We start from the raw sequence: 22,313 nt of genomic DNA on the forward strand, positions 1-22,313 counted from the left end.
CTCTCCCTCTCTCTCTCTACCTCCTCCCTCTCTCTCTCTCTCTCCTCCTCCCTCTCTCTCTCTCCTCCCTCTCTCTCCCTCTCCTCCCTCTCTCCTCTCTCTCCCTCCTCTCTCTCTCTCTCTCTCTACCTCCTCCCTCTCTCTCTCTCTCTCTCTCCTCTCTCTCTCTCTCTCTCTCTACCTCCTCCCTCTCTCTCTCTCTCCTCCCTCCCTCTCTCTCTCTCCTCCTCCCTCCTCTCTCTCTCTCTCTCGCTACCTCCTCCCTCTCTCTCTCTCTCTCGCTACCTCCTCCCTCTCTCTCTCTCTCTCTACCTCCTCCTCTACCCCCTCTCTCTCTCTCTCTCCTCCCTCTCTCTCTCTCTCTCTCTCTCTCTCTCTCTCCCTCTCTCTCTCCTCTCTCTCTCTCTCTCTCTCTCCTCTCTCTCTCTCTCTCTCCCTCTCGCTCTCTCTCCCTCTCTCTCCCCCTCCTCTCTCTCCCTCCCCCTCTCTCTCTCTCCTCCCTCTCGCTACCTCCCTCTCTCCCTCCCTCTCCCTCCCTCTCTCCCTCTCTCTCGCTACCTCCCTCCTCTCTACCTCCCTCTCTCTCCTCCCTCTCTCTCTCCTCCTCCTCTCTCTCTCCTCCCTCTCTCTCTCCTCCCTCTACCTCTCTCCCTCCCTCTCGCTCTTCCTCCTCCCTCTCTCTTCCTCCTCTCTCTTCCTCCTCCCTCTCTCTTCCTCCTCTCTCTCCTCCTCCCTCTCTCTCTCCTCTTCCTCTCGCTCCCTCTCTCTCTTCCTCCTCCCTCTCTACCTCTCTCTCTCGCTTACCTCCTCCCTCTCCTCTCCTCTCTCCTCTCTCTCTACCTCCTCCCTCTCCTCTCGCTACCTCCTCTCTCTACCTCTCTCTCCTCCTCCCTCTCTCTCCTCTCTCTCTCCTCTCTCTCTACCTCCTCCCTCTCTCTCTCTCCTCCCTCTCTCTCCTACCTCTCTCGCTACCTCCCTCCCTCTCTCTCCCTCTCTCTCGCTACCTCCCTCTCTCTCCTCTCTCTCGCTACCTCCTCCCTCTCTCTCTCCTCCCTCCTCTCCCTCTCTCTCGCTACCTCCCTCTCTCTCGCTACCTCCTCTCTCTCTCTCGCTACCTCCTCTCTCTCTACCTCCTCTCGCTACCTCCCGCTCCTCCTCCCTCTCTCTCTCTCTCTCTCGCTACCTCCCTCTCTCTCCTCCCCTCTCTCGCTACCTCCCTCTCTCTCTCTCCCTCTCTCCTCCTCCCTCTCTCTACCTCCCTCTCTCCTCTCCTCTCTCTCTCCTCCTCCTCCCCCTCTCTCTCGCTACCTCCCTCTCTCTCCTCCTCTCGCTACCTCCCCTCTCTCTCTCGCTACCTCCCCTCTCTCTCTCCTCCCTCCTCCTCCCTCTCTCTCTCGCTACCTCCTCCCCCTCTCTCTCTCGCTACCTCCTCTCTCCTCTCTCTCGCTACCTCCTCTCCCTCCTCTCTCTCTACCTCCTCCCCCTCTCCTCTCTCTCTACCTCCTCTCTACCTCTCTCTCTACCTCTCTCCTCCTCCTCTCTCTCTCCTCTCTCTCTCTACCTCTCTCTCTCCTCCTCCTCCCTCTCTCTCGCTACCTCCTCTCTCTCTCTCTCTCTCTCTCCTCTCCCTCTCTCTCCTCCTCTCTCCTCCCTCTCTCTCTCTCTCCTCCTCCCTCTCTCTCTCTCTCTCTCTCCCCCTCTCTCTCTCTCTCTCTCTCCCTCTCTCTCTCTCTCCTCTCCCTCCTCTCTCTCTCTACCTCCTCCCCCCTCTCTCTCTCCTCTCTCCTCTACCTCCTCTCTCTCTCTCTCTCTACCTCCTCCCCTCTCTCTCTACCTCCTCCCTCTCTCTCTCTCTACCTCTCCCTCTCCTCTCTACTCTCCTCCTCTCTCTCTCTACCTCCTCCTCTCTCTCTCTACCTCCTCCCTCTCTCTCTCTACCTCCTCCCTCTCTCTCTACCTCCTCCCTCTCTCTCTCTCTCCTCCTCCCTCTCTCTCTCTACCTCCTCCCTCTCTCTCTCTACCTCCTCCCTCTCTCTCTCTACCTCCTCCCTCTCTCTCTACCTCCTCCCTCTCTCTCTCTACCTCCTCCCTCTCTCTCTCTACCTCCTCCCTCTCTCTCTCTCCTCTCTCTCTCTCTCTCTCTCTCCTCTCTCTCTCTCTCTCTCTCTCTCTCTCTCTCTCTCTCTCCCTCTCTCTCGCTACCTCCTCCCTCTCTCTCTCTCTCTCTCGCTACCTCCTCCCCCTCTCTCTCTCGCTACCTCCTCCCTCTCTCTCGCTACCTCCTCTCTCTCCTCTCCCTCCTCCCTCTCTCTCGCTACCTCCTCCTCTCTCTCTCGCTACCTCCTCCCTCTCTCCTCCTCCCTCGCTACCTCGCTACCTCCTCCTCTCTACCTCTCTACCTCTCTACATCTCTCCCTCCTCCCTCTCCCCCTCTCTCTCTCTCCTCCTCCCTCTCTCTCTCTCTCCTCTCTCTCTCTCCTCTCTCTCTCTCTCTCTCTCTCTCTCGCTCCCTCCCTCTCTCTCTCGCCCTCCCCCTCTCTCTCGCTACCTCCTCCCTCTCTCGCTACCTCCTCCTCTCTCTCGCTACCTCCTCCCTCTCTCTCGCTACCTCCCTCTCTCTCGCTACCCTCCCTCTCTCTCGCTACCTCCTCCCTCTCTCTCGCTACCTCCTCCCTCTCTCCTCCCTCTCTCTCCCTCTCTCTCGCTACCTCCCCCTCTCCCGCTACCTCCCTCTCGCCCGCTACCTCCCTCTCGCCCGCTACCTCCCTCTCGCCCGCTACCTCCCTCTCTCCTGCTACCTCCCTCTCTCCCGCTACCTCCCTCTCTCCCGCTACCTCCTCCCTCTCTCTCGCTACCTCCTCCCTCTCTCTCTCGCTACCTCCTCCCTCTCTCTCTCTCTCGCTACCTCCTCCCTCTCTCTCTCTCTCTCTACCTCCTCCCTCTCTCTCTTCCTCCTCTCTCTTCCTCCTCCCTCTCTCTCTCTCTCTCTACCTCCTCCCTCTCTCTCTCTCTCTTCCTCCTCCCTCTCCTCTCTCTCTCTCTCGCTACCTCCTCCCTCTCTCTCGCTACCTCCTCCCTCTCCTCTCCCTCCCTCCCTCTCTCTCGCTACCTCCTCCCTCTCTCTCGCTACCTCCTCCCTCTCTCTCTCTACCTCCTCCCTCTCTCCCTCGCTACCTCCTCCCTCGCTACCTCGCTACCTCCTCCCTCGCTACCTCCTCCCTCTCTCTCGCTACCTCTCTACCTCTCTACATCGCTACCTCCTCCCTCTCCCTCTCTCTCGCTACCTCCTCCCTCTCCCTCTCTCTCGCTACCTCCTCCCTCTCCCTCTCTCTCTCGCTACCTCCTCCCTCTCTCTCTCTCTCTCGCTACCTCTCCCTCTCTCTCTCTCTCTCGCTACCTCCTCCCTCTCCCTCTCTCTCTCTCTCTCCCTCCCTCTCTCTCGCTACCTCTCTCCCTCTCTACATCGCTACCTCCTCCCTCTCCCTCTCTCCCTCTCCCTCTCTCCCTCTCTCTCCTCTCTCCCCCTCTCTCTACATCCCTCTACCTCCTCCCTCTCCTCCTCCCTCTCCCTCTCTCGCTACCTCCTCCCTCCCTCTCCTCTCTCTCTCCCTCCTCCTCCCTCCCCTCTCTCTCGCTACCTCCTCCCTCTCCTCTCTCCCTCTCGCCACCTCCTCCCTCCCTCCCTCTCGCCACCTCCTCCCTCCCTCCCTCCCTCGCCACCTCCTCTCCCTCTCGCCACCTCCTCTCCCTCTCGCCACCTCCTCTCCCTCTCGCCACCTCCTCCCCTCGCCACCTCCTCCCCCTCGCCACCTCCTCCCCCTCGCCACCTCCTCCCCTCGCCACCTCCTCCCCCTCGCCACCTCCTCCCTCTCGCCACCTCCTCCCTCCCTCGCCACCTCCTCCCTCTCGCCACCTCCTCCCTCTCGCCACCTCCTCCCTCCCTCGCCACCTCCTCCCTCTCGCCACCTCCTCCCTCTCGCCACCTCCTCCCTCTCGCCACCTCCTCCCTCTCGCCACCTCCTCCCTCTCGCCACCTCCTCCCTCTCGCCACCTCCTCCTCCTCGCCACCTCCTCCCTCTCGCCACCTCCTCCCTCTCGCCACCTCCTCCCTCTCGCCACCTCCTCCCTCTCGCCACCTCCTCCCTCTCGCCACCTCCTCCCTCTCGCCACCTCCTCCCTCTCGCCACCTCCTCCCTCTCGCCACCTCCTCCCTCTCGCCACCTCCTCCCTCCTCCCTCTCGCACCTCCTCCCTCTCGCCACCTCCTCCCTCTCGCCACCTCCTCCCTCTCGCCACCTCTCCCTCGCTACCTCCTCCCTCGCTACCTCCTCCCTCGCTACCTCCTCCCTCGCTACCTCCTCCCTCGCTACCTCTCTCTCGCTTTACCTCCCCTCTCTATCTGTCTTGCTATCACCCCCCCTCTATCTCTACCTCCACCCTCTGTCCCTATATCTCCACCCTCTCTCTCCCTGTCTAGAGCATCCTCACCAGCCCCTCAGAGCTACAGTAGCTAGTTCTCTCTCTTTAGCATGTGCTGTACATAGATCAATTCTCAGACACTAAAAAACAAATGTTTGGGTAGAGGCCTGGGAGGCACACTAGCAGAGTTACACACACACAAACACACACACACACATAGTGTTGCTATGTGATAGAGAGGCAGCAGCTCACTCTGTAGAGGCTCTAGTCTCAATGAGCTCCAGAGCATTGCACTGGCTGTTAGTCTCAATGGTCTCCAGAGCATAGCCTCAATGAGCTCCAGAGCACTGAGCTGGCTGCTAGCCTCAATGGGCTCCAGAGCACTGAGCTGGCTGCTAGCCTCAATGGGCTCCAGAGCACTGAGCTGACTGCTAGCCTCAATGGGCTCCAGAGCACTGAGCTGGCTGCTAGTCTCAATGGGCTCCAGAGCACTGAGCTGGCTGCTAGCCTCAATGGGCTCCAGAGCACTGAGCTGGCTGCTTTAACACATTCATTGGGTGACTCAGTCAGCAATGGAGGCAGGCAGGAATATTCTGCAGGGCCTAGGCTGCTAACAGAGGCCCCACAGAGAAGAGAAAGAGGGAGGAGAGGGGAGGGAGGAGAGTCGAGAGAGGGAGGAGAGGGGATGGAGGAGAGAAAGAGGGAGGAGAGGGAGGAGAATCGAGAGAGGGAGGAAGAGAAAGAAGTGTGGGCATGTTTTCACAGTTAAAACAGCTTGGCTGAAAATGCATGCATCTCTCAGTAGCACCTAACTCCATGACAGTGTACGTTGTCAGAGTAACAATTACATTTACAGAGATGATATACATAGAGGTGTAATTTGTGCTACAGGTGTATCACATCGAACGTCTGACAGGACACCTTGTGTACATATCCCTTTACATCAGTGGGTGTGTACATTATAATCCACAACAAAGGATTACTGTGCTGTGTTGCAGCCACCCAGGGTAAACTACTAGCTCAGGGGTACAGTAGGAGATAGAGGTGAAATAGAGGTGACAAATGTTGTGCACAATAAAGGGAATAGAGTGCCATTTGGGATGCACACTAGGTGAATTCTCCATCTTCCTAACCACTGAGAGCCACTGACGGCAGGAGTGCATTCATGTATTTTTACTGCTCTAATTACGTTGGTAACCAGTTTATAATAGCAATACAGCTCTGGGGTTTGTGGTATATGGCCATTATACCACAGCTAACGGCTGTATCCAGGCACTCCACATTGTGTTGTGGATAAGAACAGCCCTTTGCCATGGTATTTTGACCATATACCACACCCCCTCCTGCCTTATTGCTTAATTATAACATAACATTATTAAGCCTTGTCCTGGACTAAAAACCATGCTCAATTGAGAATCTAGGTCCGGAAAACTAGGCTCTATGAGTGCAACTGACTGCACTAATCTGAGTCAGGCAAAGGACTAGCAATGCGTAGGATTGTCACCAATGGTTTTGAGACAATTAGGTGAAAGTAGTACTGGGCAGCTTATTGGGAAATTGGACCCTCTTTTTCATCAGGCACTGACCTGGTCTATCTCCATGAGCTTTGGGAAGGCCCCCGGCCACTCGATGGCCACCTTGACGATATCAGAGGGCGGTGGCATGATGGCGGTGGAGGGGGTGTGGAAGTGCCTCTCACTGTCTCACTGCTGAAGAGCTCTCATCCAAACCTGGAGGGAGAGAAACAGACAGAGGTCAACATGGTGAATGGACAGCATAGAGTAGAACAGACTACAATAGAATTCATAAAATTCTTACATTTTTGCTGACACAGTACTATGTTGCTACCAAATGTACTGAACCCAGCCTCAGCAGGTTTGCTCCTGAACCCAACCTCAGAACACCTTCCTAATATTGATTTGCACCCCTTTTGCCCTCAGCAGGTGTTACTCCTGAACCCAACCTCAGCAGGTGTTGCTACTGAACCCAGCCTCAGCAGCTTATCTCCAGTGGCCAGGTGTGTGTCGTGCTTGGCTCTTGGTGATGAGGGCAGCGGTGTGACATACATGGCAGGCAGCATCAGAGGTGTTACAGGCTTGAGGAGCATTAGCAGACAAGGACATACAATTCCACATATACACCTCGCAGACAGACACATAGAGAGAGAGAGAGAGAGAGAGAGAGAGAGAGAAAGGGGGAGAGAGAGAGAGAGGAGAGAGAGAGGGGAGAGGGAGAGAGAGAGAGGAGAGAGAGAGAGGGAGGAGAGAGAGAGAGAGAGAGAGAGAGAGAGGAGAATTCATCTTCCCTGGCTTCCTAAGACAAGACTGGTTAAGCTGCTGTCTCCACTCAGAGAAGTCCAGAGGACCGGACAGACTTCTGAGGCAGGCAGCACTTCCTAGTGTTGGGCTGTATCCCGATTTTCATACAGTTATACCATTTCTGTACCATACAGGGATATACAGTATTAGCTAGCAAGTGGCGCTATTATTATTTTTTATTATATAAGACAATTATATACATTACCAGTCAAAGGTTTGGACACACCTACTCATTCAAGGGTTTTTCTTTTTTTTGAGACATCAAAACTATGAAATAACACATATGGAATAAAGTAGTAACCCATTTATTTTTCAACAAATCAAAATATATTTAGATTTTTGATTCTACCTTTTAACTTGATGACAACTTCACACACTTTGCATTCTCTCAACCAGCTTCACATGGAATGATTTTCCAACTGTCTTGAAGGAGTTCCCACATATGCTGAGCACTTGTTGGCTGCTTTTCCTTCACTCAGCAGTCCAACTTATACCAAACCATTTCAATTGGGTTGAGGTCAGGTGATTGTGGAGGCCAGGTCATCACTCTCCTTTGTCAAATAGCCTGTAAACAGCCTGGAGGTGTGTTGGGTCATTGTTTTGTTAAAAAACTAATTATGGTCCCACTAAGCGCAAACCAGATAATATGGCGTAATGCTGCGGCAGCCATGCTGGTTATGTGTGCTTCCAATTCTAAATAAATCACTGACAGTGTCACCAGCAAAGCAATGCCAAACCATCACACCTCCTCCTCCATGCTTCATGGTGGGAACCACACATGCGGAGATCATCTCTACACCTACTCTACATCTCGCAAAGACACAGCGGTTGGAACCAGAAATCTCAAATTTGGACTCAGACCAAAGGACAGATTTCCACTGGTGTAATGTCCACTGCTCGTGTTTCTTGACCCAAGCAAGTCTCTTCTTATTATTGATGTCCTTTAGCAGTGGTTTCTTCGCAGCAATATGAACATGAAAGCCTGATTCACACAGTCTCCTTTGAACAGTTCATGTTGAGGTGTGTCTGTTACTTGAACACCATGAAGCATTTATTTGGGCTGCAATTTCTGAGGCTGGTTTGAACTGATCCTCTGCAGCAGAGGTAACTCTGGGTCTCCCTTTCCTGTTGTGGTCCTCATGAGAGCCAGTTTCATCATAGCGCTTGATGGTTTTTGCGACTGCACTTGACACTTTCAAAGTTCTTGAAATTCTCCACTGACCTTCATGTCTTAAAGTAATGGACTGTCATTTCTCTTTGCTTATTTGAGCTGTTCTTGCCATAATATGGACTTAATCTTTTACCAAATCTTCTGTATACCAACCCTACCTCAAAACAACTGATTGGCTAAAAGGCATTAAGGAAAGAAATTCCACAAATTCACTAATAACAAGGCGCACCTGTTAATTGAAATGCATTCCAGGTGACTACCTCATGAAGCTGGTTGAGAGAATGCCAAGAGTGTGCAAAGCTGTCATCAACGCAAAGAGTGGCTACTTTGAAGAATCTCAAATATAACATTTAAAAAAAAAAAAAAAATTGGGGGGGGTTATTACATGATTCAATGTCTTATTTCATATGTTTGATGTCTTCACTATTATTCTACAACGTATACAAATAGTAAAAATAAAGAAAAACCCTTGAATGAGTAGTGTCCAAACTTTTGACTTGTACTTATACTGTATATACAACAACAAACTAAATCCAAATTTTGTTACGTTACAGCCTCATATTAAAATGGATTAGATTATTGTTTTCCCTCATAAACCTACAAACAATTCCCCATAATGACAAAATAATAATAATGAAAATATTACATTTACATAAGTATTCAGACCCTTTACTCAGTACTTTGTTGAAGCACCTTTGACAGCGATTACAGCCTGGAGTCGTCTTGGGTATGACGCTACAAGCTTGGCACACCTTTATTTGGGGAGTTTCTCCCATTCTTCTCAGGAGATACTCTCAAGTTATGTCAGTTTGGATGGGGAGCATCGCTGCACAGCTATTTTTACGTCTCTCCAGAGATGATCGGGTTCAAGTTTGGGCTCTGGCTGGGCCACTCAAGGACATTGAGACTTGTCCCGAAGCCATTCCTGTGTTGTCTTGGCTGTGTGCTTAGGGTCGTTGTTCTGTCGTCGCTGTACTTTTCTCCTTTCCATCTTTTACTGAGGAGTGGTTTCCATCTGGTCACTCTACCATAAAGGCCTAACTGGTGGAGTGCTGCAGAGATGGTTGTCCTTCTAGGAAGTTCTCCCATCTCAACGGAGAAACTCTGTCAGAGGAAACATCAGAATCTTGGTCACCTGTCTGACTAAGGCACTTCTGCCCAAATGCTCAGTTCAACCAGGCAGCCAGCTCAAGGAAAAGTCTTGGTGGATACAAACTTCTTCCATTTAAGAATGATGGAGGGCACTGTGTTCTTGGGGACCTTCAATTCTGCAGACATTTTTTGGTACCCTTCCCTAGATCTGTGCTGACACAATCCTGTCTCTGAGCTCTACGGACAATTCCTTCGACCTCATGGCTTGGTTTTTGCTCTGACATGCACTGTCAACTGTGAAACTTTATAGACAGGTGTGTGCCTTTCCAAATCATGTACAATCAATCGATTGGACTGCAATCAAGTTGTAGAAATATCTTAAGGATGATCAATGGAAACAGGATGCACCTGAGCTTAATTTCGAGTCTCATAGCAAAGGGTCTGAATACTTATGTAATAAGGTGTCCGTTTTTTATTTTTAACACAATTACAGACTTATATAAAAAATAAAAAAATGTAACGGGTCTGAATAGTTTAAATATATACAGTTGAAGTCAGACGTTTACATACACTTAGGTTGGAGTCATTAAAACTAGTTTTTCAACCACTCCACAAATTTCTTGTTAACAAACTATAGTTTTGGCAAGTCGGTAAGGACATCTACTTTGTGCATGACACAAGTAATTTTTCCAACAATTGTTTACAGACAGATTATTTCACTTATAATTCACTGTATCACAATTCCAGTGGGTCAGAAGTTTACGTAAACATAGTTGACTGTGCCTTGAAAACACTTTGGAAAGGTAAAGTAAATTATGTCACGGCTTTAGAAGCTTCTGATAGGCTAATTGACATCATGTGAGTCAATTGGAGGTGTACTTGTGGATGCATTTCAATGCCTACCTTCAAACTCAGTGCCTCTTTGCTTGACATCATGGGGCAATCAAAAGAAATCAGCCAAGACCTCAGAACAACAATTGTAGACTTCTACAAGTCTGGTTCATCCTTGGGAGCAATTTCCAAACGCCTGAAAGTACCACGTTCATCTGTACAAACGTATAAAAACCATGGAACCACGCCAATGTCATACCGCTCAGGAAGGAGATGCGTTCTGTATCCTAGAGATGAAAATATTTTGGTGCTCAATGTGCACATTAATCCCAGAACAACAGAAAAGGACCTTGCGAAGATACTGGAGGAAACGGGTGCAAAGGTATCTATATCCACAGTAAAACTAGTTTTTTATCGACATAACCTGAAAGGCCGCTCAGCAAGGAAGAAGCCACTGCTCCAAAACAGCCATTAAAAAAAGCCAGACTACGGTTTGCAACTGCACATGGGGACAAAGATCAAACTTTTTGGAGAAATGCCCTCTGGTCTGATGAAACAAAAATAGAACTGTTTGACCATAATGAACATTGTTATGTTTGGAGGAAAAAAGGGGATGCTTGCAAGCCGAAGAACACCATCCCAACCGTGAAACAAGGTGGTGGCAGCATCATGTTTTGGGGGTGCTTTGCTGCAGGAGGGACTGGTGCACTTCACAAAATAGGTCACATCATGAGGCAGGAAAATTACGTGGATATATTGAAGCAACATCTCAAGACATCAGTCAGGAAATGAAAGCTTGGTCGCAAATGGGTCTTCCAAATGGACAATGACCCCAAGCATACTTCCAAAGTTGTGGCAAAATGCCTTAAGGACAACAAAGTCAAGGTATTGGAGTGGCCATCACAAAGCCCTGACCTCAATCCTATAGAAAATTTGTGGGCAGAACTGAAAAAGCGTGTGCGAGCAAGGAGGCCTACAAACTGACTCAGTTACACCAGCTCTTGTCAGGAGGAATGGGCCAAAATTCACCCAACTTGTGGGAAGCTTGTGGAAGGCTACTCGAAACGTTTTGAAACAAGTTAAGAAATGTAAAGGCAATGCTACCAAATACTAATTGAGTGTATGGAAACTTCTGACCCACTGGGAATGTGATGAAAGAAATAAAAGCTGAAATAAATCACTCTCTAGTGGTAAATCCTGACCTAAGACAGAGAATTTTTACTCTGATTAAATGTCAGAAATTGTGGAAAAAAAGGAGTTTAAATATATTTGGCTAAGGTGTATGTAAACGTCCGACTTTAACTGTATATATTTGAGCAACAACAAAAAAATACATAAAATAAAACATACAATTATATATATATATATATGTATTTTTTTTTGTTGTTGCTCAAAACAATTTAGGCAACAGGGATCTTAATCGAGGAGGGGATTGAATGTCTCTGCTGTAACCAAGAAGCTTGAACTTGACATCTAGCCACTTCGATAACAAGTTAGCAAACTAAATGCATAGCTGGAGTCCTGAGCTGGATATCATTTATTTGACACATCTTAGATTTCTTATAGTCATAATTAACTTATAGTAAAAGCAGTGGCATTGCACTACCTTTGGCCCCCAATCCATTGGTCCTGGTCAGAAGTAGTGCACTATATAGATCACACACTACTAGGGAGCCATTTGGGGTACAGACACTGTAGATATACAAAAAAACAGCAAAGCAATGTCATGTATTATTCAGGACTTCTGTCTGGATCTTGATGGCTTGGGCCATCTTCACTCCTGGATGAGAAGCTCCTTTACATATTTAATCCTCTTTCATAATACATGGATCCAGTCTCAGGGTCGACTCAAGGGTAGTTTCCCAAATAACACTCTATTCCCTATGAGGTGCACTACTTTAGACCAGGGTCCAGTATACAGCTCTGGTCAAAAGTAGTGTACGATATAGTGAAAAGGGTCCCGGAGCTCTGGTCTAATGTAATGCACTATAAAGGGAATAGGGTGTCATATGGGACGCAAGAAAAGAACACATCTCGATGGCTGCACTAGAGAATAGGGTGCCATTTCAGACACAGCCAATGTATGTAGCCTTCGTGTCTCTCGCTCCTCATGCACTGTTTATTCTTAAGACAGTAGTCATGTCATCTGTCTGGTGTGGTGTTGTGTGACTGAGTGACTCACCCCAAAATAAATAAGCACAGCCCTTGTTCAGGGCCTGTTGCCATGGGAGCCATGGCTTCAGTAGACACTAGCTAGCTGCATCTTTATTTCCATCCAGGGTGTGTCACACAGTCACCTTTTCTTTGTTGTGACGAACTTCCCAAAATTCATAAAAACCAAAAGCATTATTTTTTTGCGATATTAAAATAAGTCTAAGGGAAATTTTGGACTCGGTTTAAACATTGGAGTGTATGTATAATGAGAACTTTGAGGAACTTTGCCTTTAGTGTGTGTGTGTGTGTGTCCTTCCAGACTGCAGCTGTCTGTATTGTGTTGATGAAACCAGGCTCCTCACTAAAAACACAGACTCTCTCTCTCGCTCTCTGTCCGTTCATGCCTCTCCCTTCTTTAGGCTCATTCAGAGAAAATTGTGTTTTGTCCTCTGTTCTAGGAAAGAGGAAAGGGAGGGAGGCAGAGAGAGAGAGACAGAACACAGGAGGCACAAATAGAAGAGCATTGTCTTGATGAGCACAAGCTGCCCTTTTCACTTTGGGTATAGGAGCATAGCGACACGCGCACGCACACCAAAACTCATCTTCAGGAGGACGCGCACCGAAGCAATAGTGCCTTCCCTCTGTAAATAGAATGATGCATCAACACCAACAGAGCCTTGGAACACACTGCCTTTAGTGTTATAACATGACCGTTTTCCCATACAGGCAGAAAACTAGAGCCTTTGTGGGAGTGATGTGTTTATTTAGAGATATACAGAAAACTAGAGCCTTCGTTGGAGTGATGTGTTTATTTAGAGATATACAGAAAACTAGAGCCTTTGTTGGAGTGATGTGTTTATTTAGAGATATACTGAAAACTAGAGCCTTCGTTGGAGTGATGTGTTTATTTATAGATATACTGAAAACTAGAGCCTTCATTGGAGTGATGTGTTTATTTATAGATATACAGAAAACTAGGGCCTTCATTGGAGTGATGTGTTTATTTAGAGATATACAGAAAACTAGAGCCTTCGTGGGAGTGATGTGTTTATTTAGAGATATACAGAAAACTAGAGCCTTCATTGGAGTGATGTGTTTATTTATAGATATACAGAAACCTAGAGCCTTCATTGGAGTGATGTGTTTATTTATAGATATACAGAATACTAGAGCCTTCGTGGGAGTGATGTGTTCATCTATAGATATACAGAAATCAAAGAAGCAGCAAAGCAAGATAAACTGTGTGTTTTCGTGCGCAAGCGAGTGTTTATGCATTTGCATGTGTGAGCTCTGGTCAAAAGTAGTGAACTATATAGGGAATAGGGTGCCATCTGGGATGCAGGACCCTATCATCCTTCCTCTCTCATCACAGAGAGATATGGTAACAGTAACTCTAGTGGAGGGGATCTTGGTAGAGGAGAGGGGTAGTCAGGGCTGCCAGGAACACTGGAATTCTGCTCTGGGTTATCTTATAGGCTGCACTGTGCTACACAGCAGTAAGACAATCAAGATTCACTATGTGTGTATGTTATCCCGGAGGAGGTAGTTTTATTTTTCTCCACTTTACAATGCAAATTGTGGATTGTTATAGAGCAAACGGTTGTGAAAGGTGATCATGTCATGGTAGTCGATATCCTTAATCCTTGGTAATATGTAGACCATACAAAACAGCTCTGCCAGAGAGGATAACTAAAGAGACATGAGAGGGCAAGTCTCTCTCTCCCACTGTCTTTATAGAAAACATTAGGGATAGACATGTAATCTGAGAGACACTTGCAGCAAGGAGGTCACACCACTAAAGTGACCCGTTAATCCACTGGGTTATTATGGACTCGGAAAGAGTGAAATTGCACCCCCCAAAAATCACCTCAAGGACCTGAAAATCAATCTCACGCCAGAAGGTCACAACTGGGAGAACAAAGGCATCAACAAAGGAGGCGGTAAAGAGGGGAAGAGAGAGAAGGATTTGATTTGTTGGACAGCAGAAAGTGTTGTGTTTCTGCTCAAATATTTATGAGGAAACATAAGAAGTCTTGTCCTCTGCAGAGAGGAAGGAAGCCGATAGAAAGTGGAAGAGAGAGGGTAGGGAGGATAAGAGAGAAAAGAGAAAGGAAAGAGGAGTGAACCTGTACACCCATATTGAAAAACAAATTGAATCAAAATCTAATTTTATTTGTCACATGCACCGAATACAACAGTGAAATGCTTACTGACAAGCCCTTAACCAACAACGCAGAAAATACCTATAAAAAAAAAGTAAGAGGGAAAAGTAACAAATAATTAAAGAGCAGCAGTAAAATAACAATAGCGAGGCTATATACAGGGAGTACCTGTACAGAGTCAATGTGCGGGGGCACCGGTGTCTAGGTAATTGAGGTAATATGTACTTATAGGTAGATTTATTAAAGTGACTATGCATAGATAATAACAGTGTAGCTCAGCGTAGAAATGGGGGAGGGGGGGGGGCAATGCAAATAGTCTGGGTAGCCATCTGATTAGATGTTCAGGAGTCTTATGGCTTGGGGGTAAGGCTGTTAAGAAGCCTCTTGGAGAAGAAGCCTTCCTCAACGTGATCAAGACAAAAGGAGATGATTGTGGACTACAGGAAAAAGGAGGACCGAGCACACCCCAATTCTCATCGACGGGGCTGTAGTGGAGCCGTTTGAGACCTCCAAGTTCCTTGGCATCCACATCACCAACAAACTAACATTGTCCAAGCACACCAAGACAATCGCGTAGTCTGCTCATGCTTTGTTGATTTCAAAAAAGCTTTAGACACAATTTGGCACGAGGGTCTGCTATATAAACTGATGGAAAGTGGTGTTGGGGGGTGTTTCCTCAGAGCTGTGGAGTGAGACAGGGATGCAGCTTCAACACATACACTATAAGGCACTGAATAAATATATAAAAGCAACATGCAACAATTTTAAGGATTTTAATGAGTCACAGTTCATTGAAGGAAATCAGTCAATTTAAATAAATAAATTAGGCCACATGACTGGAAATACATCTGTTGGTCACAGATATTTTTTTAAAAGTAGGGGCGTGGATCAGAAAACCAGTCAGTATCCGGTGACCACCATTTGCCTTATGCAGTGTGACATCTCCTTCGTATAGAGTTAATCAGGCTGTTGATTGTGGCCTGTGGAATGTTGTCCCACTCCTCTTCAATGGTGTGCGATGTTGCTGGATATTGGTGGGAACTGGAACACGCAGTCTCACACATCGATCCAGAGCATCCCAAACTTGCTCAAAAGGCCATAGAAGAACTGGGATATTTTCAGCTTCCAGTAATTGTGTACAGATCCTTGCGACATGGGGCTGTGCATTATCATGTTGGTGGTGAATGAATGGCACAACAATGGGCCTCAGTATCTTGTCACGTTATCACTGTGCATTCAAATTGCCATCAATAAAATGCAATGGTGTTTGTTGTCCGGAGCTTATGCCTTCCCACATCATAACCCCACCATGGAGAACTCTGTTCACAACGTTGACATCAGCAAATCGCTCACCCACATGACACCATACTGCCCAGTACAGTTGAAACCGGTACAGTTTAATCCGTGAAGAGCAGACTTCTCCAGCATGCAGGTGGACATTGAAGGTGAACATGGTTACGACTCCGAACTGCAGTCATGTCTAGACCCTGGTGAGGATGACGAGCACACAGATGAGCTTCACTGAGACGGTTTCTGAAAGTTTATGCAGAAATTACTCAGTTGTGCAACCCCATAGTTTCATCAGCTGCCAGGGTGGCTGGTCTCAGACAATCCCGCAGGTGGAAAAAGCCAGATACGGAGGTCCCTAGGCTGGCGTGGTTACACGTGGTCTGCGGTCATGAGGCCGGTTGGACGTACTGCCAAATTATCTAAAACTACGATGGAGAGAAATGGTAGAGAAATGAACATTAAATGATCTGGCAAAAGCTCTGGTGGACATTCCAGCAGTCAGCATGCCACATGCTCACTCAAAACCTGGACATGGTATTGTGTTGTGTGACAAAACTGTACATTTCAGAGCATTTTTTTATTGTCCCCAGCACAAGGTGCACCTGTACAATGATATACCACACCTGTCAGGTGGATGGATTATCTTGGCAAAGGAGAAATGTTCACCAACAGGGATGTAAAAAGAAATTGTGCACAGAATGAGAGAAATAAGCTTTCTGTGAGTATGGAGCATTTCTGGGAAATTTTATTTCAGCTTATCAGACATGGGACCAACACTTTATGTTGTGTTTATATTTCTGTTCAGTGTATACAGTGCATTTGGAAAGTACTCAGACCCTTTGACATTTTCCACATTTTGTTATGTTACAGCCTTATTCTAAAATGTTATAAAAAGTTTCATCAATGTACACACAATACTCCATAATGAGAAAGAAAAGACAGATTTTATAGACATTTTTGCAAATGTATAAAATAAACTGAAATAAGTATTCAGACCCTTTACTCAGTACTTTGTTGAAGCATCTTTGACAGCGATTACAGCCTTGAGTCCCCTTGGGTAAGCTACAAGTTTGGCACACCAGTATTTGGGGAGTTTCTCCCATTATTCTCTGCAGATCCTCTCAAGTTCCGTCAGGTTGGATGGGGAGCATCGCTGCACAGCTATTTTCATGTCTCTCCAGAGATGTTTGATTGGGTTGGTCCAGGCTCCGGCTTGGCCACTCAAGGACATTCAGAGACTTGTCTCAAAAAGCCATTCCTGCGTTGTCTTGGCTGTGTGCTTAGGGTCAGTTAAAATAATATATAGATATATATATATATATTCCCCTTTATTTTACCAGGTAGGCTGGTTGAGAACAAGTTCTCATTTACAACTGTGACCTGGCAGTTGTCCTGTGCAATCTGGAGCAGATTGTCATAAAGGATCTCTGTACTTTGCTTCATTCATCTTTCCCTCAATCCTGACTAGTCTCCCAGTCCCTGCTGAAGAAAAACACCTCCACAGCATGATGCTGCCACCACCATGCTTCACCGTAAGGATGGAGCCAGGTTTCCTCCAGATGTGACGCTTTGCATTCAGGTCAAGGTTTCAACAGACCAGAGAATCTTGTTTCTCAAGGTCAAAGTTCTTTAGGTGCCCTTTGGAAAACTCCAAGCAGGCTGTCATGTGCTTTTGTAGCCTAGTGGTTAGAGCGTTGGGCCAGTAACAAAAGGTTGCTCGATCGAATCCCAGAGCTGACAAGGTAATAATCTGTCATTCTGCCCCTGAGCAAGGCAGTTAACCCACTGTTCCCTGGGCACCGAATACATGGATATCGATTAAGGCAGCCCCCCTGCACCTGTCTGATTCAGAGGGTTTGGGTTAAATGCGGAAGACACATATCAGTTGAAGACATTCAGTTGTACAACTGACTAGGCATCCCCTTTTCCCGAGGAGTGGCTTCCACCTGGCCTGATTGGTGGAGTGTTGCAGAGAATGTTCTCACATCTCCACAGAGGAACTCTAGAGCTCTGTCAGAGTGACCATTGTGTTCTTGGACACCTCCCTGACCAAGGCCCTTCTCCCCCGATTGCTCAGTTTGGTCAGGCGGACCACTCAAGGAAGAGTTTTGGTGGTTCCAAGCTTCTTCCATTTAAGAATGGAGGAGGCCACTGTGTTCTTGGGGATGTTTTGGTAAACTTCCCCAGATCTGTGCCTCGACACAATCCTGTCTCGGAGCTCTAAGGATAATTCCTTCAACCTCACGGCTTGGTTTTTGATCTGACATGTACTGTCAACTGTGGTACCTTATCTACACAGGTGTGCACCTTTACAAATAATGTCCAATCAATTGAATTTACCACAGGTGGACTCCAATCAAGTTATTGAAACACCTCAAGGATGATCAATGGAAACAGGATGTGCCTTAAATCAATTTCGAGTCTCATAGCAAAGGGTCTGAATACTTATGTAAATAAGGCATTTCAGATGTTTTTTTATTTTATGCATTTGCAAAAACTTCTAAAACCTATTTTCACTTTGTCATTATCCGGTATAATTTTAGAATAAGGCTGTAACATAACATCTGGAAAAAGTCAAGGGTCTGAATACTTTCTGAATGCACTGTGTATCAATGACTTGGCGAGGGCACTTGAACTGTCTGCAGCACCCGGCCTCACCCTACTGGACTTGGAAATCAAAATGTCTCTGTTTGCAGATTATCTACTGTTTCTGTTCCCAACCAAGAAGGGCCCACAAAAAATGGTGTTCCAAAAAAGGTCCAGAAGCCAAGACAATAAATAGATATTCTATCGAGAAACGGTTTCCCTAGAGCACAAAGAATTTCACCTACCTCAGCCAAAACACCACCACTGGTAACTTCCACAAGGCAATGAACAATCTAAGAGACAAGGCAAAAGGGCCTGAGTCTGACTATGTACAGACTCTGTAAGCATAGCCTTGCTACTGAGAGAGGCCGCTATAGGCAGACCTGGCTCGAGAGAATGCAGGCTATGTGCACACTGCCCACAAAATGAGGTGGAGACTGAGCTGCACGTCCTAACCTACTGTCAAATGTATGACCACAGAGCTCCATACTTGCTTTGGCAATGTTAACAAGTTTCCCATGCCAATAAAGCCCCATTGAATTTTGAGAGAGAGAGAACATGATCTAAAAAAAAAGCACTAAGCTTCACCTCCTATTGGCACTGAAGGTACATCCCGAACGGCACCCTAATCGAAAGTAGTATAAAGAGAATAGGCTGCCATTCTGAACACCCCCCTAAGAATGAAGAGCAACGAAGCCTGATCCAGCACGTTTCACAGTTCCCACAGCCTGAGCCTACATAATCTATAAATCATGATCAAAAATAGGATGTATGACAGTTTTGTGATCAATGTGTCTTAATGCAGAAGCCCAGATGTAATATTGTCATTTTCTACAGTATTACGACTCACCAACACACATCTCACGAACAAACAACATCAGCTACACCAACCCACGCAGCCACAGTCAATCACACTCGATGGCTGGGAACACATGCTTGACTTTTTTCTCACTTTTCTTTTTTTACTTTAGAAAATGAATTCTAAGCGGCAGGGAGGGGATTTCTCAGGTGTGACCAGAGGGCGCTGGCATCCTGTATGGATTTCAAAAGAGCCTAAACCTTAGTGCTAATCTGACACTTCTACAAAGAGCCTTGGCTCACCAAGGGGCCAGGGTGTGACACCGTGCCACAGACAGCCTATAAAGAAGGCAGGAGCCTTTGTGTAAGAAACAAAAAGGTCAGAGACATGCACAGCGAGTTATCACCATCTTCGAGTCTTAGACGGAACGACACAGAGAGAGAGAGAGAGAAGGGTTGGAAACATACAAATACACTGAAAGATCCGCTTCAAAGGTGACGTTAAAAACAGACATACCCCAACACACCAAAACAGAAGCTTCAAGCGAGACACTTTCACAAACCAAGACAGACATGGAGACACATACCACACACACACACTTCAAGGCTGAAACGTTCACTTCACAGGCCCACTGAAACCTGCCCACGCTCTAGCCATGCTTTCAGTTAGTGTAGGGCGATATACCCTAAAAGTAATATCAAAAACATTTTCAAACATATGGGCCATTCACATTATACAGTACCAAACATTTGGGCACACCTACTCATTCAAGGGATTTTCTTTCTTTATGACTATTTTCTACATTGTAGTATAATAGTGAAGACATCAAAACTATGAAATAACACATATGGAATCATGTAGTAAACAAATCCAATATATTTGAGATTTGAGATTTTTCAAGGTTTCCACCCTTTTCTTTGATGACAGCTGTGCACACTCTTGGCATTCTCTCAACCAGCTTCATGAGGTACCTGAAATGCTTTTCAATTAACAGGTGTTCCTTGTTAAAAGTTAATTTGTGGAATTTCTTTCCTTCTTAATGCATTTCAGCCAATCAGTTATGTTGTGACATGGTAGGGGTGGTATACAGAAGATATCCCTATTTGGTAAAAGACCAAGTCCATATTATAGCGAGAAAAGCCCAAATAAGCAAAGAGAAACTACAGACCATCTTTACGTTAAGACATGAAGGTCAGTCAATACTGAATTTCAAGAACGTTGAAAGTGTCTTCAAGTGCAGTTGCAAAATCCATCAAACTCCATGATGAAACTGGCTCTCATGAGGAACGCCACAGGAAAGGAAGAAAAATAGTTACTTCTGCTACAGAGGACAAGTCCATTAGAGTTACCAGCCTCAGAAATTGCAGCCCAAATAAACGCTTCAGTGTTCGAGTAACATCAACTCTTCAGAAGAGGCCATGTGAATCGGGCCTTCCTGGTCAAATTGATGCAAAGCAACAACTACTAAAGGACACCAATAAGAAGAAGAGATCCTTAGACCAGTGGAAATCTGCCCTTTGGTCTGATGAGTTCAAATCTGAGATTTGTATTATCTCCGCATGTGTGGTTCCCACCGTGAAGCATGGAGGAGGTGGTGTGATGGTGTATGGGGTGCTTTGCTGGTGACACTGTCTGTGATTTATTTAGAATTCAAGGCACACTTAACCAGCATGGCTACAACAGCATTCTGCAGCAATACGCCATACCATCTAGTTTGCGCTTAGTGGGACTATCATTTGTATTTTCAACAGGACAATAACCCAACACACCTCCAGGCTGTGTAAGGTCTATTTTGGGTCTATTTGACCAAGAAGGAGAGTGATGGAGTGCTGCATCAGATGACCTGGCCTCCACAATCCCCCAACCTCAAACCAATTGAGATGGTCAGGGATGAGTTGGATGGCAGAGCGAAGGAAAAGCAGCCAACAACTCCTTCAAGACTGTTAGAAAAGCATTCCCGGTGAAGCTGGTTGAGAGAATGCTAAGAGTGTGCAATGCTGTCATCAAGGCAAAGGGTGGCTACTTTGAAGAATCTCAAATATATTTTGTTTAACACTTTTTTGGTTACTAAATGATTCCATGTGTGTTATTCCATAGTTTTGATTCTACAATGTCCAAAATAAATGGTAAATGTAAATGGTAAGGCTCACACAAATGGTAAATGGTAAGGCTCACACAGCACGGAGGAGTGAAGGACACAACACCAAAAATACATGAGAACAAGTGGACCAATGTTTATAAAAATATATATATATATATATTAATAATAAGAAGAAAAACTTGATTCATGGGAGGCATTTGAAATATCTCGCAAAAAAAATAAATTCCAATTAATCAAATGAATTCGATATATCACCCAGCCCTACTTTCAGTGTCCGCTTTCAGACACCCTGGGAGAGTGTCACACACAAACACACCCAAAACACACCCGGCCCCAGGGGTGAACTCGGACAAGAATTTGGCCCTGGTCGCTGCACCCCCAACATCCTCCCACCCCCCGGCTGGCCGGCCACCATCCATGCACGGGCACTACATCTCTGACTTAGACACAAGCAGCAGCACAACATTGACAGTACAGCATTTCTCAACCATTTCTGTACCAGTGACTGATGAGACATGGTCCTCCTCTTTTTAACCAGTTCATGTTTAAAACGAATACAATATGTAGAAACACCACTGGTACAGCTCACCCCTATAACTGTGTCTCAGTCTGGAGATACAGTTCTAGTGGTGAGTTGTACCTCCAGACAGAGACAGTTATAGTGGTGAGTTGTACCACCAGACAGAGACACAGTTCTAGTGGTGAGTTATACCTCCAGACAGAGACAGTTCTAGTGGTGAGTTGTACTACCAGACAGAGACACAGTTATAGTGGTGAGTTGTACCACCAGACAGAGACACAGTTCTAGTGGTGAGTTATACCTCCACAGTTCTAGTGGTGAGTTATACCTCCAGACAGAGACACAGTTATAGTGGTGAGTTGTACCACCAGACAGAGACACAGTTCTAGTGGTGAGTTGTACCTCCAGACAGAGACACAGTTCTAGTGGTGAGTTATACCTCCAGACAGAGACAGTTATAGTGGTGAGTTGTACCTCCAGACAGAGACACAGTTCTAGTGGTGAGTTATACCTCCAGACAGAGACACAGTTATAGTGGTGAGTTGTACCACCAGACAGAGACACAGTTCTAGTGGTGAGTTGTACCTCCAGACAGAGACACAGTTCTAGTGGTGAGTTATACCTCCAGACAGAGACAGTTATAGTGGTGAGTTGTACCTCCAGACAGAGACAGTTATATTGGTGAGTTGTACCTCCAGACAGAGACAATTATATTGGTGAGTTGTACAGCCAGACAGAGACAGTTATAGTGGTGAGTTGTACAGCCAGACAGAGACAGTTATTATTATTGGGGTGAGTTGTACCTACAGATAGGGGTGTCCCTGTTATTATTATATTGGTGAGTTGTACCTCCAGACAGAGACAGTTATTG

At 46.6% G+C, this 22,313-nt stretch overlaps 1 protein-coding gene across 4 annotated transcripts in view; it reads right to left on the bottom strand.

The window, feature by feature from the left end:
* The window catches only part of LOC124043258 (engulfment and cell motility protein 1-like), a 224,797-nt gene that overhangs the window by 142,516 nt on the left and 59,968 nt on the right, over positions 1 to 22,313 (bottom strand). For all 4 annotated transcript variants that reach the window (XM_046361639.1, XM_046361640.1, XM_046361641.1 and 1 more), the window contains one exon: positions 6,005 to 6,148. In XM_046361639.1, the coding sequence (XP_046217595.1) occupies positions 6,005 to 6,082 (78 nt within the window). In that variant the 5' untranslated portion in view covers positions 6,083 to 6,148. The remainder of the gene's footprint in view (positions 1 to 6,004; positions 6,149 to 22,313) is intronic.

The sequence above is a fragment of the Oncorhynchus gorbuscha genome, linkage group LG09, assembly GCF_021184085.1.
Source record: "Oncorhynchus gorbuscha isolate QuinsamMale2020 ecotype Even-year linkage group LG09, OgorEven_v1.0, whole genome shotgun sequence".
Lineage (NCBI taxonomy): Eukaryota > Metazoa > Chordata > Actinopteri > Salmoniformes > Salmonidae > Oncorhynchus > Oncorhynchus gorbuscha.